This window comes from Leptonotus elevatus, chromosome 7, assembly GCF_054856555.1.
Source record: "Leptonotus elevatus isolate MCC_2025b chromosome 7, RoL_Lele_1.0, whole genome shotgun sequence".
In the NCBI taxonomy this organism is placed as follows: Eukaryota; Metazoa; Chordata; class Actinopteri; order Syngnathiformes; family Syngnathidae; genus Leptonotus; species Leptonotus elevatus.
In genome coordinates, this window is record NC_141245.1 from 25,607,074 (window position 1) to 25,630,484 (window position 23,411).

General features: G+C 42.9%; 1 protein-coding gene across 7 annotated transcripts in view; it reads left to right on the top strand.

Moving 5' to 3' along the window:
* The window catches only part of robo2 (roundabout, axon guidance receptor, homolog 2 (Drosophila)), a 364,990-nt gene that overhangs the window by 314,815 nt on the left and 26,764 nt on the right, over positions 1–23,411 (top strand). For 6 of the 7 annotated variants that reach the window (XM_086080355.1, XM_086080360.1, XM_086080357.1 and 3 more), the window contains 8 exons: positions 686–917; positions 6,425–6,549; positions 7,375–7,546; positions 9,414–9,602; positions 11,288–11,314; positions 14,607–14,649; positions 20,921–21,048; positions 23,030–23,302. In XM_086080355.1, coding sequence (XP_085936481.1) covers positions 686–917; positions 6,425–6,549; positions 7,375–7,546; positions 9,414–9,602; positions 11,288–11,314; positions 14,607–14,649; positions 20,921–21,048; positions 23,030–23,302 — 1,189 coding nt within the window. The remainder of the gene's footprint in view (positions 1–685; positions 918–6,424; positions 6,550–7,374; positions 7,547–9,413; positions 9,603–11,287; positions 11,315–14,606; positions 14,650–20,920; positions 21,049–23,029; positions 23,303–23,411) is intronic. The other variant, XM_086080358.1, reaches the window with a different exon arrangement.

Genomic DNA, 23,411 nt, shown 5'->3' on the forward strand with positions numbered 1-23,411 from the left:
TTGTGGAATATGAATTAATCAGCAACAACAGGTTTCCGTCCATCTTAGGCGGCAGCCATTTTGTCACTTGCTGTCGACTGACAATGACATCACAGTGCCAAAGGGCTCAGGTAACGACCGCCACGGTTCATCCGTTTACTGGGCTTGGTCACATGACAGTGCCGGCCTGGCACTGTCATGTCAATTTCAGTCCATGGCAAGTGGCAAAATGGTCGCAAAATAGTTCTTCTTAATTTACATTCCATATATGCAATATTCATCCTAATGCTGGGTTGACTAGTGGCGCATGGCGCCCTAGCTAAAACTAAATGCACTTTCTGAGTCTTTGATCGATCCTTGAATCAAAATTTCTGGGAATAAATGTGGAAATATATACAAAAATAAATATATAGAATTAAATGAATTAAAATGATTGATATTTAATTCTATTTGTATTTATTTTCATATTTATTTTTATTTTTCTGCTTTTATTTATTTATGGATATTTAAATATATTTGGTTGTTTTTATTTCCATTATATTTATGTTTTGTATTTAATTTCTGAATTCTTTATATTTTTGTATCCATTTTTACTTCCATTTTATTTTATTTTTATTTTGCCAGTTTTGGCCTTCCATGCCGGGCTGCCAAAATGCATGCGTCCACTTTAAATGATCCCCTTTAATCTGAGTGCCGGTACTTTCAGGTGGATCGCCAGTCCCAATTCATCCAGGGCTACCGAGTTCTGTACAGGCAGACGTCAGGGCTGCCCTCGCCAGGACACTGGCAGACGGAGGAGGTGAAGATCCCATCGGAGCGCGGCGCGGTCCTGTCGTCTCTCAGGAAGGGCATCGTGTACGAGATCAAGGCGCGGCCTTACTTCAACGAGTTCCAAGGCATGGACAGCGAATCCAAGACGGCGCGGACCACCGAGGAAGGTACGACCAAGAGCGATGTTGCGCCATGTGACGGCTGACTCATGACCACCCCAGGCTGCCGTTTGTCATATTTCTCGGATGCTCAGTCGGAATACCTGTTTTTTTTTTGTGTGTGTTTTTTTGCCCGCCGCGCCTTTTTTCCGGGGAGTAGTTTACGACTGTGTGTGGGGTGTTTGTGTATCCTGACTGCCAATCCATCACCCGGCAGGCGCGGGCCCGAGGTGTGATTGGAGCACGCACACACTCTGTCATGTGAAGATGATGGGCGCGTTTGATTCGGACGAACTTTGATAAGGCCACGGAGCGGCCTGGCTCACAAAAACAAGTCCTGAGCACGGCCCAACTTTCTCTGCCGGAAATTGATTTGTGAGATTACGCTTATATGCGGCGTAGAATAAATCCATCGTACTACACACTTCTACCATTCTGATTATATAATTGTCAGATCTATTTCATTTGTATATTTTGAGAATATCTACAGCATATAAACTAAAATATGTTTTTGTAGCAAATGTAATGTGTTAGCCACGTGCTTATCAGAATTAGATGGTGGGCCACAAATGACCCCCGGGCCATAGTTTAGGCACCACTGTACTAAACAGAAGGCTAGCTTTTTTTGTCGATTGCCAACTAATATGGGCGTAGAATAAAGTCAAAGTTTAATGATTATTTCCAGGACACATCACACTACTTTTTCTAGAAAGTCACGCTGCCAAGTCATCTGGCAATAAAGAAGTAAAAGCTAACTTGCTTAGCATCAGCAGAAGGTGAAACTCTCAATTTTACGCTCAATTTAAACCTCTCCAGAGGGATTTGGCTTAGAAATAATGACATTTTCTGCAGCCCAAATGAGTTTTGAGCAAAGTTTTTTGCTGAAGCCAAATGGCTCCTGAGGGAGCAACTTGATATCACCCCCTCGGAGGTACGTTTGCAGACAATTAGTCAAATATGTCTTCAGCGGGGTGGCGTAATGTACTGAATGCAAGGGACTTTCCAAACATGTTGTTGGCCTGGTTCAGAAAACTCACTCATCTAATTGTACTATTGCGGTCGTTCTTGAACAGAATCAGTCATCGGTGCCGTCAATTAGTCTTCACTTGCTTAGGCTGCAGGCTGGTGCTTGTACTTTTGTCTTTTTTTCTATGTTGACTCTAAGTAAAGTTATTTTTCCCACACTTTGATATACAAGCACTTTCTACAATGCAATCTGAGAAAGTATGTTTATGTCCTGGTTATCATAAGCTCTCACTGCTCTCACAAATATTAATGTTACATTTACGCTGTTTACATCTAAAAGTCAACCAAGTCGGATAAGTCGAACGTTTGCGCCAATGTCGGAACGTTTGCGCCAACGTCCATGTTTCTACACGGACCTTTTGTTTCAGACGCAGGCAATAGACCGGAAGTTATTGAGCCCATTGCACTGATCTGAATATATGACTGGATAGTCGATAGGCTAAGACTTTTCAAGTCGCAAGGCCGCCATATTGTGACCACCTTGCCACAAACCCCCCATCCCGCCCCCCGGCCTTACACTAACTTCCTAAGAGCTAAATATGTCTCATTTGCACATATACCGTATAACTTTATACAGTAGTCTGCTCGCGAGATGTGAGGAGCAAGATGGCCGCCCTGTGACTTCAATGGCTTGCAGTGCACGGGCGTGTATGGGCGATCGCTATCCAGTCATTTATTCAGATCAGTGGCCCATTGTAGCTAACAGCGATCTCCACTTGTTTACCCATGGACTATTGTTGAGAAGCATCGTAAGTGGCTTTTGTTTTAAGACACTGTTACATGAGTCATGTAGATATAATTATGTATGTGTGGACTAAATGGTAGTTAGTGTTTGTTTACATTAAATGGTAATCGCTATTGTGCTAATGCTAACCGTGATTGCTAACCGTTTAGCATAGGCTGAGGTTGTTGGTGTTTAATAATGCACCGAAGATAATAAACAATTAGTAGTTTTATCCACTCAATTCAACTCATGTAGATACATTGATGTATGTGTGAACTAAATAGTAGTTAGTTTGTTTGCCTTAAATAGTAATTGCTAGGGCGCTAATGCTAATCGTGAACAGTTTAGCATAGGCCAATTTTGTTAGTGTTTATTAAGGCTCATGCACATAAGTTAATAAATAATTAATAGTTACTTATCCACTCAATTCAACTCACGTTCAACTTTAGTGGATTAACAAAAAATAAAATAAAATTCTAGCGGGGTGGGGCGCAATTATTTGATAACTCATTGGAATAATCCATAGATAACCAATTTTAGAAAGTTTTTGGGGAAAATCTTGTCACATTGCTATTTCTAGTGATTAGGGAGTATAACGAGAATGATGAATAGGTGCATCCGCAATCATTCACTCATTTCTTGCTATGAAAATCGCCACATAGAGATTCTTAGTGGACATTACGGGAATGATCTAGGTCCACAAGTCAAAGTAGCCAAATGAGAAATCTTGTCACGTTGCTAAAACAAGCCATTAAAACATCACTTTTCCATGATTTGTCGCCTTCAAATGATCCGTAAAACTCCCAGAACAGACGTGAAAGTGATCGTCAGGTTGTTGTGTTGAAAAAGGCCATGTCGCCTCACCACACGAAGGCTCGCGTGTGTTGCTCACATCCCCGTCAGGCTGACAGGTCCATTTATTTCCTGCCCTTCCTCCAAGGGACCGTATCTCCGGTAGCAGCCAGCGTGCAGACCGCTGTAGTGTAACCGTCGTCAACGCGTAACAAAAAAGCAAAGAGAAAACACGGCAAGCCGCCTCCCCCAAGGCCCCCGGAACCTGCGTGTTCGCAGCTATGACCAGCGGAGATAACTCTTCCCGCTTTAGCGCTATCTGCATCTCGGTCCCTTGCAGTGATTGACCGCTTTCTATTTCGGTCCTAACCCATCGCACTCCCGCCGCCAAGCCTGCTCCGAGCTGATAGGCTGTCCGAGCTCCGCCGAGACACTGGCAAGATGGATGGAGAAGTCAAGTTTTGGGAGTGATTAAAACTTAGCGCTGACCATTAGCTAGCGCGCTTACAGATCTCCCTCGGAGTGGATTTGGACGGATGAAGGGTCGTTCTATTGTTCTGTAAGGATGGAAGTCGTGGCTCGCTGATTCTTATTTCCCAAGATGGCCCTTTGGAGAACAAGCACCGATTAAATTGGGCCCTCGCAGTCACTTTGTCACAGCGAATCCTCGCAATAATCGTAAAATGTTGATGCCAGGCTACGCCCACATTACTGTAGTTGTTAAAGGTGTATTCAGGGATCTTCTCGAAAAGTGGCAGCCAAATATCCGTTTTAAAAATGCGTGTGCGGAAGAACTTCCTACCAGCTCTCCTGCTCATCCGGGGGAATCGTCTATCAAATGTCGAGGACGTGCCAGCTCATCATCAGTCTCTGCAGCCGGCCTCGCTTCACAGACGGATGTCCTCTTGCGGCTCTCGGCCATTTTTAAAGTATGCGGTGAGATCGGTGTAGCTACAACGTTGAATGGCTAAATCCGAAGCTCAGCGGCTAAATGCTACAAACACTCAAAGTGCTCAGCTAGGAACGAGCACGCACGACGTCGTTACGGCAGATTGATTGACGGGATCGAGAACTAACCGTGAAGATGGTCCACCCGGAAGACGCCGTGACAAAAGATCCTTGAATACATAAGAAATATTCTTCTTATGGAAGAATATTTCTGTCACACCAAACAAAAAGTATCGCATAACTTAATAAATTTCATGTTATAACGGGATCAATTTTACAATACATTGTGATAATTTGTTTTGCCGAATGCATAAATCAAATTTATCAAGTATTGTGCTAACTTAATGTATAACGTTATGACGTTTAAACATTTTTTTTTCGAGTTTGGTAGTAATAAGTTTCCGTAAAAGCTAAATGAAGACAAAGCGGCTAAATCAATGCTCCTAATATTTAATATTACGTGACTGTTTAGTGGCCAGACTGAAGAACGTAGTGGAGCAACATTTCTGATTCCATTCTGGGATCATTCAAATTGAATTCAACCAAAACAGAATCCCGTTGACTTTTGTTAACATAATGTATTATTTCTAGCTGCTCTATTAATTTCTATTGTCTAATGTGTCCGTTCTAGGGAATAACTTGGCGAGAGGAACCATCACATTAATCATGACGTTGCACAGACACACGTGTCAGAGCCTTCTGTACAATGTTGTCAACGTTATGGAATATTTATTTATTTTCATTTCTGTTGTGCAAGATGGTTAGTGCAAGTTATCACGAAGAACTGGCAAATCCCATCAGCAATTGTATCCAACTCATTTTCCCACGTGTGTGCGCGCCCATGATATGATTTGTTTGTATTTCTTCATTATCCAGCACGGCGGTGGCGCCGACGTGAGAGACAGGAGGTCACATTTGCGCCCGCCATACATCACTCGGCTAATGGCTCTATTAGCGCCCCCACTGAGGGTGGGCTCGAATGAAAAATGTGAATTGTTTAGCACAAATATGCATGATAATAAGTCGCTAAATCATTCATACCATTAACTTTGAACGACATTGCCCGCGATGCCCGCCGCACGCCGAGCCCCGCCGCTCCGTCACCTGGATTTAATGCGGCCGTTTGATCAGATTCTCCTCGGGTAGATTGTTTCTAATCTGCTTGAGGTGGCGGCTTCATAACGCGGCCCATTCATCTTGGGAAGCGCTGGCCAGTGGCGCTGAGGGATGGCTGGAGATTTAGTGGGTGACAAGTGCCATTTTGGATGGAGGCGAGGTGAGCGAGAGGCAGCGTGCGAGTAATTGACCTGTCAGTATTCTGAGCTCGGCTTCCGCCCCACTGCGGAAATGAGAAAACATTATTTTTAATACTTTATGCTGCCACAAACTGCTGTTTATTTCCCCCTCCATGTGGCGGGTGTCGACAGACAAGAGCGTTCACCGAGGTAGTGAGAGTGTATGAGATGAAGTTCAGTGGATAAAAAAGCAGCAAGTGACTGACACCCACCCAAAAAGATTTGCTTATCTATGCCACAAAGGTCTGACTGAATGAATTAGAATTTTCTCAAACAATTTTCTGTTAGAAATGGCTATGGCCTGAGCACAAAAGCAACTAATGAGGGAGTTTTTAGTGAATAACGGAGTATAAGTACCCCCAAAAATCTAAAAAAATTGGCAAATCACAAACGGCATAGCTTTACAGTCGCCAGAGGTGCCAAATCCAGGTCCAGAAAGTAAAATCCTGCCACAGTTTGGCTTTAGCCCCTTGTGCTAGCTAGCTTGCTCCCTAGTTAGCTCTCATGGGGCTTGTTTACCTGCTAGGGAGCTAGCTAGCATCAATGGGTAAAACCAAACTGTGGCAGGGAGGCTATGTGTGACTGTGAACTATTTTCTACTGTTTGTTGTATTTCCCACTGTACATCACACTGACCAAACGTACCAGACTTGAGCTGTCAAGTAGGCTTGAGCACGGTTCATTTCTGAGCACGAGTACGTCCTAACACTTGCATCATTTTCTGGTTCACAGCCCCGAGTGCGCCCCCTCAGCAGGTTACCGTCCTCACCGTGGGAAACCAGAACAGCACTTCGATCAGCATCTCCTGGGACCCCCCTCCCCCGGACCATCAGAATGGTATCATCCAAGAGTACAAGGTTCGTTCACGGCGTGCCAAAGCAAGACTGGACTGTGTTGGAAATCACTCCCTGTGCTGTATTCATGAGGTTGCCATTTTTTTTTTCCATTGTTTGTGAGCACATTAGCCCTGATCAAATTCATCTGGACAGATAGATAGGTGCTTGTTAGCCCAGCTTGTTAGAAAGATGCTAGCTATCTTGGCTTGTTAGATCAATATATGCTAATTTGTGAGACAAAAATAGATTTGATACATAGATAGATACCGTAGATAGCTAGATAATTGCTTGTTATCTTAGCTTGTTAGATCGATATGTGCCAACTTGCGAGACAAAAAGATGCCAAATAAATAGATAGATTGCTAGATGGATGCTTGTTATCCTAGCTTGTTAGAAAGATGCTAGCCATTTTAGCTTGTTAGATCGATATTTGCTAACTTATGAGACAAAAATATATATATGATAGATAGATCTTAAATATAGTATCTAAGCAATTAGTATCTGTGTTTTTTCCTCATTCTAAAATACAAAAATCAAAGTATATGAGTCGACTCGAGGCAATGTGATATTTGCGTAAGTAGTGAACATTGATGCTCACTAGAAAATCAAACCATCCCGTGTCAATACCCCAAAAATATTTTCCATTTCTGAGGTAATGTTTGAATTTTTTTTTGGGGCCCACGAGACAAATTCATTAGTTGTGGTTTGAAAATATATGTGATATAAAGACATAAAGTGCCTTTTATTGTAATTAATTTTGTTCAGTTGGAATTAAATGACTTAAATGTCTTTTTGTGAAACAGCCTTTGACTTTCAGTTTGATAAATGGTTTGTTCCTGGTTCCAGATCTGGTGCCTCGGGAACGAGACGCGCTTCCACGTCAACAAGACGGTGGACGCCGCCATCCGCTCGGTGGTGGTGGGCGGACTCCAGGTGGGCGTGGTTTACCAGGTGGAAGTGGCCGCCAGCACCAGTGCGGGGGTGGGAGTCAAGAGTGAACCCCAGTCCATTATTATTGGTAAGGAAAAGTACTGCATATATGCAAATTCCTTTCATTTGAAGATTGAAGTTAGACGGCTAGGAGTTTGAGTTTTGTGTCGTAACCAGGTTTAAGATTTTTCAATTTAGCATTTTTAAGCCTGGTTTAGCGTTTCAAACGTTGAAGTTTCAAATTAGGGTTTCAAACCAAGGTTGTTTTTCAAAGGTCGACTTTAAAGCCTGTTTAGGGGTTTCAAACCAGAATCATGATTTTAAAGTAGGCTTTCAGGTCAGTAACACCTCAGTCGGCATGTATTCTTCCATTGCGCCGTGACTCACGTTTCCTCCTTTTTTAAAAGTTGAGCTGTACCTAATCAAGTGTCCAATGGGCCAGTATGCTATCCTGTGACCAAACCTTTTTTATAACCCTCTATTATTATGATCCATAACTCCGACTTTCGTTGGCCTTATTTCCCCAGCGTGGCTCCCGTAATCCGCCCCTAAGCGCACAGCCCGAATCTCTCGAACCTTTGCAGGCACCATCAAAAAGTGTCAAGCGCGTGTACGGGTCGGATCGATCCATACGTCCGCTCGCCGGCTTTGGTTTGCCGTTGCTACGTTTTAGCAGTCTTGGAGTGAATTAGAAGCCCGGCTTGGCAAACAAGCGGCTCACTTGGGGCTTTTTCTTATAAGCTTTGTCTTTTTTGTGTGCGTGTGTTTTTTTTTCTTCCACCGGCATTATATTGCACTGCACATCCTCGTGACTCCGTGTCGCGCTCCTTTGGTCGATATCTTTCGCGGAAAATCATTGCACCTTCTCTGAGGTTAATCAATGTCCTGACTCCCATTTCCACAGAACTGGATTACATCGGCACCGTACCAACACAAGAGCTGCATGACAAGCCGAACTGTTGTCGGTTCAAAGTCTGTCTGTGGTTTCCTATCCTCAGTATTGGAACGTGCAACAAAGTAGGGTTTCAAGACAAAGGTTTTAAGATGGGGTTTTAATAGGGCAGTATACAATTACTCCCAAACTACTATTTTTAGAACAGTGCACAGCGCATGTGCGTGGCCAGTTGATTTTCTAAAATCTGTATTGTCTAAAATCTCTATTGACGTTCAAAAATTCCTCACCCGGAAAAAAATCTGCAAAAAATGCAATGTCCCCCCTGTAACTCATATCTTTATTGTTGTGTTAAGTGATCAAAAAATAATTTATATTATCCATTATAAATTAATCGGCTGATTAGTCGATTATCAGATTATCGGTTATTCTGCCACGTATTGGGCCCTAGTTTCAAGACTATTTCCAAAAAGTTTTTTGCCAGAGTTCAGGTTTAAAGCAAAAGTAAGGATTTGGAGCTTGGGTTAGGTTTGGACACCGTGGTTAAGGTTTCAAATGAGGGTTTGAAGCCATGTGCTCATTTTTCAAATTAAGGTTATGGCTTCAAGAATCAGGTTTCAAACTAACATAAGGGTTTCAAATGAGGGTTTCAAGCTCATGTTAGTTTCCCAAAAAATGCTAAGGTTTTCAGACATGCCTTTGTGTTTCAAAGGAGGCTTTTAAAAAAGCAAATGTTCAGGCTCTATTTTCATTCGGTAACGCTTGGCTCTTTTGAAAGTAGGGCTTCGAACAATGGTCAGGATTTCAAGTCTTGGGTAGGTAGGGTTTCAATTTTGTGTATCAAAAAAGGGTTTAAGGTTTCAAATGATGGTTTCAAGCAAGGCTTCGAGTTTGAAATTTGGATTTTAATCCAGGTCTTCAATTTCAAAGTCAGGTTTAAAGTCAGTAAATCAGTCGGCGTGTATCGTTCCATTGTGTCGCGGACTGGCATTTCTTTTCAGCTTGCAGCTTGTTGCAACGGAGCGTCGTCACTCTTAACGCCTTAGCGCTGTCGCACTCGCAGGCAAGGCCTTCCAGGACGTGATCATCCACGGCAACCGCAACAACAGCATCACGGAGCAGATCACCGACGTGGTCAAGCAGCCCGCCTTCATCGCCGGCATCGGTGGCGCCTGCTGGGTCATCCTCATGGGCTTCAGCATCTGGCTCTACTGGCGCAGGAAGAAGAGGAAGGGCCTGAGCAACTACGCAGGTGGGGACAGAATCGCCGTGTTGTTTCGTAGCCCCGGCGGGGTCGACCAGCTTTTCTTTGAGTGCCCTCCTCCCAATCCTTTATCAACACACCAATCTTGTATGACTGGATAGGGTCGAATTGAAAGAAGAAGGAAAAAGCTTTGCTTTTGTCCGTTGCCGAATTTTAATAAGCGCCGTGGCATCTTGTGTGACGCTCTTCATTTGTGTTTGTGAAGTTTTGTGTTTTCTTGAGTTTGTCGCCGCTTTTGTGTGGCCTTTCAGCTGCGCGCCGTGCGGCCGCTTGCTAGCCTTTGGCGCTGCACACCGGCAGGACATTCAACTGGCTTGTCCTTTAGGGGGCTTTCAACTAGGGCTGGGTATCAATTCTAATTTCCTCAATCAATTCAATTTCCATTCACAAGGCTTCAGTTGGATTCGATTCGTTTTGCTTCAATTCAATCGATATTGATTAATTATGGAACATCAATTCTTCTTCAAGATCAAAGGCATGATTAAAAACTCCACAAACAAATTCCAAATTACATTTTGCAGAGGCAGTAATTGGTTAAATAAGTCAATAATTTTAAATAAAGATTCTGAATGGTCTTGAAGTGCAATAAGTCAGGTCATGTGAACAATAAATGTCAATAAAATGGTAAGATACAAAACAATTAGCCTTTATAATTATATTTTCTTAGGGGATATTAAAATAATCGATTGATGATTTTAGAGATCGATATCAGGCTCATAAAGGAAAATCGATTTGATATCAATCGATTTTTTGAAACCCAGCTCCACTTTCAAACCAAGAGGGGGCTTTGTTTGGCCCAAAGCCGTCGTTGGCAATGGAAACTTGGAGTTTTAAGGCATGCTTGCTTCAAAGTAGTGTTTCATGTCTTTCTTATTCTGGCTTCAATTTTAGGTTTAAAAGCCAGGGTTAGGGTTTCAAAATCACAATTTCAAGTAGAGATGAGTTTCAGGATTAAGCTTTTATGTTAAGTGCTATGGTTTCAATTTAAGATCTTCGTTTTGGTGTAGGGTTTCAAGACTGGGTTAAGGTATAACGTTAGAGATGGCTTGAAAGCTTGGATTAGGGTTTCCAGTCAGGGTTAGGGTTTCAACATGGGTTTTCAAACAAGGTTAAGGGTTCCAACCCTTTATTGGGGTTTAAAAAGTAAGGGATTGATCACTTTTGACTGATTACCAGGTGTCAATATTGGGCAGATACTGGTATTAATTCGATGTATCAGATACTCGTGAAAACCAGACACTGATACTTATGAAACTTCAAAAATACTAGTGATATCGGTACTAGGTATCAGTGATGGAATTGTTCTGAAAAATTTTGAACATTCCTAGTTTCAATCCACAGGATTCAAGTTAGGTTTCAAATAAATATTAGTGTAAAATTTGTTTCCAACACGGGGTTAGTGTTTGACAGAGCTGGAAACCTTTCAAGCCAGAGTTGATAAGGAAACATACCTCCGTTGATTTGTTTCTTACCCAGTTGGATTACTGTGTTCACACCCGACCAAACAAAGCAAAGTAGAATGACCCCACAAGCCTTCACTGTTAGCCTAGCCTAGCCGCCGGTGCGCAGACCAGCAGCGGCGGCAGCCAGCCCCCTTCACCCACCCCAGCCCAAGCAGCGCTAACACCTGTGCAGGCTTTAACGCGCAACCTTTCTGTCTTCTTGTTTTGCAGTTCAGTCCTTCACGTTCACCCCTGCAGGTACTGTTCATTTGTCCCGTCTCCTCACCATCCCCGTCCTCATCCCACCTCCGCCCGCTTATTCAATACGCCAAGCTAACGGTCATGGCTAATGCTAATGCTAATCTAACCCTATGAGGCAGGGGTGGGCAAAGTAAAGTAAGCCGCTTAGCATTTGCAATACTTTTACTCTATATTTGTTTATTCACAATATTTTCATGTATTTAGTTTTAATATTTGTTTCTTATTTAACTTCTTTACTGCCACACGTTATCCAAAAAACAACCCAGACAGTGGCAGACGATTCAGAGCATTTTAACTCATCTTTCAAGGCAAACAAAATATTGTGTGCTATGACTACATAAACAAGATCGCGTTCCATTCTTTCATTAGAAAAAAAGTATGTTTCTACCTTATTCCGTTCTTTAGTAATCACCATTTGAATATAGGTCATTTGAGTGACATTGAGGGAAAATTGCAAACATATAAGGAGAACAACAGTGACTTTGACACTAATATTTTTTGTTTAGTGACGCTTTGTGAATTAGATTTAATGTGACAAAGGCTTTGATCTTTCACGTCATCCTTGAGTCATGTTTCAGTGTAATTCCATTCTACCGGGAGCCCATTGAAAAGAGATACAAGGCTGCCATCTGCTGGCCATAGTTAGTGGCTGTTTTGTGATTTTTACACCCATTCACAAAAGGAGCGCTGCGCAACAAGTTCCACTGCCCATTGAGAAAAAAAAAAGTCGTAAACGTCAATTTACGTTTTTGGCGGCATTCATTTGGAATTTAGTATATGTCATTAAACGATTTTGGCGGTAAAAGAGTGGTTTGATTTAGTGAAAATAACAAAATATTAGATAATAGTAGTATGTGATATTATATGAATATTTTAATAGCATGCATGTACTTAAATGTGGTTAACGTTATCTTAAAGTCTGGAATAAGTTCAAACTACCTTTTCAACCTGAACGGCCCCATCAGCCAGTTTTAAAGATCAAAAAAGCATAAAGGTTTACCCACCCCTGCTCTCAAGTGACTTTTGCAAATCTTTTGCGTGTATTTGTGTGTGTGTGTTGTGGCCAGTGGTGTTTGTTAAAACAAAAAACAAAGCGGAAAAAGTAATTTATTTTGGGGGGTTGCTAGGTCAAAGCCGGGGGGGAAAAGAATCGACTGAAATTGATTACTGGAAATTTTTCAAAAGAAATCTCGCTAGCAGACTTACGAATTGCTTTTTACCTGATTGGTTCATATGGTGTTATGGATCACCTGTTGCCAGGCAGAATTACCGTAGTCATTTTTAACCAAAATCAAATAAAAAATCCTTTCAATTGTAAATGTCATTTCAGTTTTAACATAGATTGTATTTTTTTATTTTTTTTATCTTTTATATTTGCATTTACTTATACAAAATCCCCACTAAATGTTTTAGTGTTTCATTGATGTTTTCCAAATCAATTTCCCCTGTCTTAAAAGCTCAAATAGACGCTGAAAACAAGGTCAATAGTGGAGGAGGGATTAGTGAGGTGATTCTTACGACATTAGTCTGAAGAGCGACTCTGCTCGTGGCTGTATTGACAATAAGGTGATGCATTGCAAGTGTCCCGTCTGGGCCTCCTAAAGCTGTCAGCTTGAGAGACGGTAAATCAGCAGCCCGGGAGATTTGATGGCATTTTTTATACGCTGATCATGTCCTGCCTGCCTGCCTGCCTGCCTGCTTGGCCGCCTTTAGTGCTGATTAAAAGACATTCATCTGCCTGCATTCAGGGGTGCGATGAGGAGGCCGCACGCAGATGTCACGCCAGCTCGCTTCAAAGTGTTTTTGGAGCCCCAGTGCACATATCAAGTTACAAGTCGATGCTCACAAACACTATGCAACAGAGTTAAGGTTGCAAAACAAGAATTAGGGTTGCGGTTCAGGTTCCAAGCGGGGTTGGAATATATATATATATTTTTTCATTTAAGCTAGTTCTAATTTCGTTTTGGGTTTTAGGTTCAGTCAGTTTTAATTTGTTTTTTTCTTAGTAAGTGTTCATTTTTCCCCCAAAAAAATGCTCTATTTTTATTAGTTTTTGTGTTTGTTTTTTTTATATATGAAGTATTTGTCGAGTTCAAGGGGGAAAAATAGTTACTGAGCATTTTGTAATAAAGTAAAGTAAGCTACAAAAAAACAAAATAAATACATTTGAAATGGACACTGTAACCCGCACGAGCTGATCGGCCATGGATGGTGCAGCCGGTCAGCAAAAAAAAAAACGGGAGAGCAACAAAAGGATTGGCAGTCCACGGATTCACTTTATTTAGCCGAAAGAAAAACAATAGTCTCGGCGCCACCACACGTTACAATAATCGTAGGCCTCCACGGCATCAAAAACGGAAGAAGTGCTGCACATGCACACAAAAACAAAGAAGCGCCACCCCGTGGCGTGGTGCCATACTGCCGATTGCTACAACACGCTTAAAACTTCCATCCATCCATTTTCCGAACCACTTATCGTCACGAGGGTCGCGGGCATGCTGGAGCCTATCCCAGCCGCCAGGGGTGGTAGGCGGGGTACACCCTGAACAGGTCGCAAGCCAATCGCAGGGCACACAGACAAACAACCATTCACACACACCATCACGCCTGCAGACCATTTGGAGTGGAGTTAGTTTGTGTAGTTTATAAATGTAGTTTAATTTACTTTTCATATTTTCTTGTAAGCATTTTATTATTTTATTTTGTGCAGATTAGGCCTTCAAAGAAGTGGTTATAATATCAAGGCAAGACATTCAGCCAGGGTTAGAATACCAACGTTGAGTCTCTCGTAAAAGTCAAGGTGGTGTCAAATTATCGTTTTTAAACATGGATTATGGTTTGAAAGTAGGGTTTGTAATCAGGGATGGCTTTCAAAGTAGTATTTGAAGTCAGGGTTCAGCTTTTAAATGAGTAATAGTTTGAGTTAAGGTGTGTGATGACAAGACAACATAGACGTCTCACTTGCTGTTTTTCCCGATCTGGCCCTCGTTATCTCCATGAGTGGTCCCTGCGAATTCCGACAGTTTGATGAATGATCCCGCTGCCTTTTTTAATCATTTTTGCGAGATTTAATCATACACCTGATGATAATAAGCTAGCAGCAAAAATAAGACAAAATGAGTTTTGCTTGTCGTGTCCTTGAGCAACACACGACGTCTCCGACATATGCAAAGTGATAATACGCCATACTCATTATTGGCCTTTTTTTTTTTTTTTTATACTGTGACTAAATGCAATCATGGAAATTTAATATGCAGCCACTTTGCTTTGTCTTTTTCTCCCCCTGCAGTGACGTTCCAGAGGGTTGACGGTGGCCTGATGAGCAACGGGAGGTAAGCAAAAAAAAAAAAGGAAAAAAAAGGGGATAGGTATCAAACCCATGTATGCGGTATGCGGGCTTCCACTATATATGTCCTAAAAGCAAAGGACATGGGTGAAGCATTCTTAATTTTTAAGTCTTTCATTGAGTGCCATACATGAGGTTATATATACTAGGGATAGACCGATTATCGGCTGGGCCGATTATCGACGCTGATATTCAGCATTTTGATGAATATCGGCATCAGCCATTTTGAAGAATCATACGGCCGATAATAGATCAATTTGAAAAAGTGTTAACTTCAGGGAACTTTGCCATCTGTTTTTGTTTGAAATTAAAACTAAATAAGTATATTTTAATACTTCAGAGGGAAATTTGGGAAAACTTTATTTGCTGTAGAAAACAATAGGGAGCTATTTACTTAAGTTTATAATTAACTTTTGAAGATATGCTACTGCCCCTGGGAGAGCCCTGAACTTTTTATTACATTTTTAAAACAAAGTTGTCTATTGACTACGATTTAAAAAAATAAAATAAATCAAACTCCACTATTTTATTAACCCTAAGAGTTGTTCGTTAAACATGTGCTTAAAAATTCAAGTTTGTATTTTTTCAAATTTTGATGCCAATATTTTCCCGAAAAATAATTATTGGCTCCAAATATCGGTTATCGGCGTCCTTGACTACTAATAATCAGTATCGTATCGGTCCTGAAAAAAAGTATCGGTCTATCTCGAATATATACTGTAACGACCTTATTCCCTCTGAATGTGTTGACTAATGACGGGTGCAAAGGGCACCGGAAGTACAAACAGTCCACAGTTAAGAAGGCCACACAACTTGACTTTCACCCGGGGCACTGCAGCCCTGGCTTACCACTTGACAACAAACAAACAAAGCAAACTTGTGCACTATAACTTCTTTATTACTCCATTTGTCATCTCCAGCCTGATTGTAATGCAACATATCCACAACGCGCATCCCGACGAGCCCGCCAGCGAACCGCCTTTGAGTCGCTCGACAGATGTTTGTGCTCCTTTCAGCTCCTAAAAAAGCTGCACATTATACGAAAATATACATTCCGGCCGCATCCCGTGCGTTCATGCATCGCTAGATGAACTCATCAATCTCCTCGGCGGAATTAAGCGAAACAATTTAAGCAGAGAGGGCTTTTATTTTGTCATTTATCTTTGCGGGCGAAGCCAGGAGCCCTCCGGAGTGATAAATTTGCCTGTCACCTCGCGTGGGCGGCCGGGATCTGAGCACGTGTAATAATGTAAAAATAATTACATAGGAGAAAGGTGTGTGTGTGTGTGTGTGCGTGTGCGTGTGTGTGTGTGCGTGCGTGCACGTGCGTGTACATGTTCCAACCCCCTCCCCCGAGTGCAGACTGCTCCATCCAGGTGTATGTTAGTGAAAGGTCTGCAAAGAGCATCTCTGGAGTGACATCATTTACCTGTGTGCTTATTCATGGGGGTCTCCAGTGACCCCCCCCCCCCCCCCCCCCTGCATACAAGCGAAAGCCTCTCAGCTTGTGTCAGCGTGACCGGTTGCAAATTTGCAGTCTTCATCTTGTTTCTAGTCTTGTTGCTAATTAGCAGGCCGCGCTTATGGTAAGCAGCTAACAAAAAATGACCGCAGTCGACAATCTATTAAAAAAAATTATATAGTACCTCAGATGTTTGAGTATGAAGGAGTGGTTTCTTCTGGTTTCTTCTTCAGATAAAAAAAAAATAAAATCCTTATCAGTGGAAAAATGCAAGCAACAGGCGAGAGCAAGCAGCAAAGCGTCTATACTGTACAAAAGCAGGAAGCTTTATATACATACATATAATCCAAATGATAGAGATACAAGTAAATATATAATAAAATAAGAGTATAACTATTTCTAGTACGCTATAGACAATAAAATGACATATATAATTAGGGCTGTCACTAATGAATCTTTTTAGAATTGTTTATCATAACGATTAATCCATCTAGTACTCAGATAATCGCAAATATCAGTGTGGAAACACAGAAGTGGCCAAACATTTGTTCCGGGTGCCGCATCTATGCTTTTATAATTATTTAAAACATTTTTGAGACAGAATTTTTTGCCGAGCCATTTGTGTGTCAAGTTTCATATGTTTTTTTAAAGTGTATTTGTAACAAAACACATACAAATTGTCAAAGAAAAAAATGAATAAAAGAATAAAATATATGTATAATAAATAATAACCATGGGCAAAAGAAAAAAATATTAATTTTATGTTTGAAGTAGAATGTTCAAAGTCAAACCAATTTTAACCCCAACAAATTTGGACGGATACTTTACAATTTACGTATTTCTGGCACTGGCTGGTTGTAATATTTGGTATGGATTGGACATGGGTGGATTTTTGTGTTCCAAGACCAGCACTTGAGATTTTTAACAAACAGGATTGAAACGCAAGCGACGCTTCCCGTCATATCGGAAGTCATCGGAGCATAGACGACGCCTCCAATCCGCTTGTCGTATTCCAGAATTTCGCCATCTGCTCCCTGAATAAAAACATGCAGCATTTTGAAAGCAAGACCATGCTTTTTTGTTTAATTTTTGTATTAATCAGACAATCACAAATGAAGCCATGTCCGTTCCAGCTTTCTCATTGGCCACTGCCAAATTGCCATGACTGCAGAATTACGCCCAATCGATCACAGATTAACTGAATAGGCAGCAGATTGGTAGATTTGATGTCATGTGACCGGGTGGCTGCACAACAAAACCAATGAAAGCTTCTTCCTTACTTGGTAGTAACTTCCGATCTTAGCTGTAATCAATATTTCAGCAAAGAAGATTGACTTTGCGGTTGAGCCGTGCCATGCGTTGCCATGACGAATGCCGTTTTTTAATGCTAAACGACAGCCCTCACAATGAAACCCTATTCTTCTACGCGCTCGCTCACGTCACTGCTTTTAATCCGACTTCCATTCAGACCGTTGGCAAAGACCATAAACAGCTGATTAATGAACTTTCCCCCCGTTTAATATCATCCCACTTGGCGTATTTATGACACCCTTTTTGTCATCCCAACGTGACGCCGATGAGATTTGATCCTCCAAGGTTGCCATCCATCCCGGCCGGGTCAGGCGGGGGATTAAAAGTTAGGTGTCAATTTTTCATTAGATGTATGAGCGCCCATCCCCAAGCGCAGCCCCCACCCCACCCACACACACTAACGCGTTGTGTGTATAACAAATATCCCCAGTAGAAATCAGTCTTATTCTAATTATCCTGAGCGGGAGTGCTGCGGTGTGACGGATACAAGGACGACGCAGCCATTCAGCTGTCAGGCGCTCGTCTTTCAAACTGTCTGGTGGGCTGGCGGGGGAGGGCCACACACACGCGCACACGCACACACACACACACTCAGTTGGACTGTCATGAGGGAACGTGAGTGGATGAGGGATGGTGGACCCAAATGGAGGGAAACAGGAATCAAGTGCAATGCCTGGTACTTTTATTAACCATAAGGAGAAAGGTGAGCAGACAATCATGACTTGACGTGACTGGACTGGTCGCCAAGACTGGACAGCACATGAGTAGACTGGTCCCCATGACTGGAAAGAGCATGCCGTAACAGGACCTGATTTGCCTTGACTTGACTTGCTGTGGAGTGACTTGGCTTGGCTGGTGCTAAGGCCTCTTGGCTGTGATGAGGACGAATTGGTTAGTTGGACGAGGACGACTTGGTTAGCTGTGACGAGGACGACTTGGCTGTGGCCATGACTTGGTGGTGACGAAGGGTACTTGGCTGTGACGAAGACGACGCACAAACTTCCACCCATAACATAGGCAAGGCACCCGCACTAATGAGGCACACCTGGGGAAGGGAAGACACACACAGATGGATGTGGTTAGACGTAACGAGACAAGGCAAGAAACCAGCAACACAAGACAAAAAACACCAACCACAGACAAAAGCATCGAGGACACCCATAACAAACAAAAACCCAACCCCACAGAACCGAAACATGACATGGACTAGTACAACTAACTTTCCAACGTGGCCTTTTGTGCTGGAGGGTTCGCCGAACCCTATTGGGCCCATCGGTAAAAGTCGATATGGAAAGTGTACGAGGTGACGCTCGAATGAGAGCAGTCGGTGGCGAGGAGGCGTCTGAGGCACAGCCATCAATTTGAATGACTCGTCTCGCCGCCGCGGGCCTACTTTGGCATTCAGGAAGCCGTCGGAGCTCGCCAGGGCTGCTGTGGAAGTACCCCCCCCCCCTCCCCTTCCCCTCCGTCTCTGTTCTCATTAGAACCTGTAGCACCTCGTCCTCGGGCTACAGGCGCCCCCGCCGCCTGCTGTAGTCCCCTCAAAGCCAGCTCATCAGCTCCCGCTGGAGCAGAGACAAAAATTGGCCCACAAGGCAGCCGGGCTGCTCTGCGCCTCCTCACAGCGCACACCTGCGCAACGCAAAGCACCGCAGGGCATAGACGTCCCTGCTTTAAATATGGGGTGACGAGTGCAGGGTGAAAAGGGATGAAAGCATGTTTTGGCTGTTTCTCACATGTGGATATGACACACGATTGCGTGTGCTTGCTGTGATCGCGACTGTGATGGATTCAAAGCCAAGTGTAATAATGCCAGGTTGGATTGAGTTTAGTTTTTTTTCTGAACAAATGTGAGCATCTGTCCCTGCAAATGTTGTTGGAACGAATAGCCTTTGTTTTTGTTTTTTGCTGAGTTGTTTAGCTATGCATCATTGGAGTTAACAATTTAAAAGATACGGAATAGGGTGCAGTCATACTGTATTTGAATCAGATCGGGGATTTTTGGTCCAGGTGGGTCTAGGGGTTGGAGTTGGGGTTAGGATAGGATTGGTTTAGATGAGGGTTAGAGGTAGATTACTGATTTGGGTTGTTTTAGGTTAGTTCAGGGCTCAGGCTTTGTTTTATGTATACAAGTTTGGGTTTGGATAGTTTTCCAGTCTGGGGTTAGATTAGGATAAAAAATTGGGGTAATGATAGTTTTAGGGGTTTGTATTAGGGTAGGGTTCAGGTTTAGGGTAAGTGTTTGTTACACCTTGGGGTTGGGATTAGGCTACAGTCTGGTCAGGGGTGATGTATGTGGTAAAACTACAGCAGAATTCGGAGCTGCCATTTAATAAAAACCAAACAATAGGGGATGCACAGTTTAGGTTTGTGTTTAAGGGTTAGGGATTGGGATTAAGGATTGGGTTGGTGTTAGGTTCAGTTAGATTGCAGGTCTGTTAAAATTGGGGGTACATTTTGGAGTTGAAAGTCAATGTAATTTCTAAACTAAATCCAAGTCAGACCAAACAATAATTATTAGCCGGCGACACATTTTGGTTTGATGAAGAAGTGAAGCAACTCTTTCTTTTCTGACACTCACTTAACTCCCGCCTGTGTCGCCCACACTAACGAAGCTCTGACGTGATTGTACAGTTAAGTGGCCTTAATGGCCCCGCTGAAGTCACCCGTGACAGGTTACACTCTTAATGGCTGACTTTTATGGTTCATGTCCCCGTTAAGGAGGCACAAAACACCTGTTCAGTGGACCCACCTCCTCCGCCAAACTGCCGTTTTTGCCAGCATCCCCCACGCCAGGCGCCATCCGTCATGAGTTAGTTTGGATTTCGCTCACTGCGAGGGGCTAGTGGTGAAAACGCAGTCCAAAGTCAAACGCTTTTAATGAAAGCAAATGCATGAATTAATGTGTTCTTGCATGACAAAAACTGGAACGGGGGAGATTAAGCGCCACTTTTAGCCCGAAGGAAATCCGACTTTGTGGTGGGGAGAAACATATCGCCGTATTTCTCAACGCTCTTCAGAGGCTCGCTGTCTGCTTATCTTATGCGAGCACCTGGCAACTCTCTTACATGTGTTGGAATTCACGTTTGGATCCTGACTGCTATGGAGGACCAAAACTGCCCAAATTAAAAAATAAATGAATAAAAGTGAAAATAAAAACAGATATAAAAATTAAATTAAAAAAATTAAATCCAAAAAATAAATGCAAATGGAAATAAAAACAATATATATTTAATTTTTGAATGTTATTTTTATATCTGTTTTTATTCATTTATTTATTTGTTAAATCATTCATTTATTTGTTTTTAATTTAGGCAGTTTTGGTCCTCCATAACTTGTTTGCTCTTCACTCCTGAATCACACAGAAAGTTATACATTGTAAATAACCGAGGTTGGGTAAGGGTTAAGGTTAGCGGGTTCATATTGAACCACAGTTTGGGGTTTGCTGACTCTTTTGACTAAACCTCATCTTGTTTCTCTGCAGTCGGCCAGGCTTACTGAATGGCAGCGACCCGGGGTACCCCTGGTTGGCCGACTCCTGGCCTGCCACCAGCTTGCCTGTCAACAGCAGCTCCGGAGGACCCAATGACCTCACCAACTTTGGCCGAGGAGGTGAGCGGGATGCCTCTTCCGTGCTTTTACCCACAAGATGTCCACTTGCATTCATCCTGCGCATACGAGTATGCGTGGGACACACACGACGATGCAAACCCTCCACTGTCACTCCACTGGGGTGACTAATGGAGAACGTTTCATCCTGTTGCTGTCACAGTCTCGTACCTCAGAGCAGCAGGATGGGAGTTGGTGGCAGTGACGACGTGTGTGTGGGTGTGTGTGTTGGGGGCGGGAGCTGCTGTTGTGAAAGGATGGTGCGGAGCAGCCAGTCGTGAAGGACAAGCGCAGCTTGACTGGCGCAGATGCGGATGCTTCCGCCGTGGCTCTACATCATCTCCCCTTGGCTGGGCATGCAAGCAGGGTGGGGAGGGGGGGGGGTGGCTGCGACTTCCCAGCCTCGCGCTCACTCAGCCACTGTTGTGCTTTACGCATACAAATATAGAAGGAAATGGCTGCTAGACAGTAGGGAGGGGCATTTCAAAGGATTTTCTCAGTGGATCATCGGGAAAATTAGTCTGCGGTGGTCAATTGTTCAACATATTGTACGCTATCTGATACTGTAGCGTAGTAAGTTTTTATTTTTGTGGAGCCTCCACGGGCTCAAAGCGTGACTAACGAATATCACGGAATTGACAGCAAAAGGGACTCTCCTCGGTGCTTGTGTGGGTTTCCCCCCAGGCATTTCCTCCCACGTTACGAAAGCATGCATCATGTTTGCAGGTTTATTGAAGACTCTAAATCGGGGGTGTCCAAACTTTTTCCTCCGAGGGCCAAATACAGAAATATTGAAGGACGCAATAACATTTTTCAACTTGAATTTATTACACGTGCCAAAATCAGTCGGTTATATATTGTTGATATATTACAGTTATTTCTATAAAAGGTGGTAAGGCAAATAGTATAGGATTTTTCAAGATTTTGGGGTGGCCCTGCTCTCTATGCCACTAGAATAGCGCCGCCCCTGCACTGAACAGCAGCTGAACCCCTTCCCTACATTGAGAACCAAAACAAAGCAAGTATCTAAAATGAATGTATTATTAGTAGTGGACACCTCCACCCATGGGATTGTGAGTGTCTCAGCCCCCCCTTTCAGACTGCTCACCTCCTTTTTTTTATTTTTTATTAGTGCTGTCAAACTTAAAGCGTTAACTCATTGATTAATCACAAAAAATGATCACATTAATCATGTATTAACGCAGATTAATCACACTCTTAATCACACTATGAATTTTGGCGGCAGACGATCGTTTAGCGTGACAGCGGATGGCTACGTTCAAGGTGGCACAGGTTGTGTTTGAGCAATAAATATAGCTGCATGCATTCAAGTAAAGCATTTAATAAATGTTTGCGTATCACATTCAGAATATTTGTTCATGTCAAACTATTGGGGTCATTTTTTTTCCATTTTAAATGATGCATTTAATTAACTGATTAGAAAAAAGAGGAGGATGAGAGTGCAGTTAATCAAAAAATGTGGATGACGTCCTCATAACATTAAATGTCAAAATAATTAACACAAAGCAGGTGCTCTTCAAGTTTGGCTTGCAAAAAATTGTGATAAAAAGCCTTTTTAATTTAGCAATTCATTGTGATTAATTAGAATTCTAAGATGTGATCAATCTGATTAAAAATTGTAATTGTTTGACAACTCTAATTTATATACCGTTTCAGCTCATGTCAAATGTCATCTTTAGTCTGTGACGCGGGTCGCTGAAAAATGGATTGGGGGCCGCAAATGGCCCGCAGGCCATTCGTTGGACGTTTCTGCTCTAAATTGGTCATAGTTGTGAATATGAGTGTGAATGGTTGTTGGTCGATGTAACGTATCCTGCAATTAAGTGGCAAGCAGTCCAGAGCGTAACCTCGTCTCAGGCCCGGAGTAAGACAGGATTGGCTCGAGCTGCCGTTTGAGCCTGTTGAAGAAAAGCGGGCTCCAAAATAGGAGCAGTTCCCATTTTCTGCATTTCCCTTCTTGCAGATATGCCGGGTAACCAGGGGGACAAGACAGGCACTATGCTGTCGGACGGGGCCATCTACAGCAGCATCGATTTCACCACCAAAGCCAACTACAGCAGCCCGGGCCAAGCGTCGCAGGCCACCCCGTACGCCACCACTCAGATCCTGCACTCCGGCAGCATCCACGAGCTGGCCGTGGAGCTGCCCGAGGCCCAGTGGAAGGCTTCGCTCCAGGCCAAGCAGGAGATGGCCAACCTGGGCTACTCGCTGCCTGACAAGAACTCCTGCAACAACAGTAAGTCGGATGCGGGACGGGATTTACCGATTTGCGGTTTAAACGGGCCTCTGAAATCATTTAAACCCGCACAGTTTTGCCAGGGCGAGCTTTTTCTTAAACATTCATT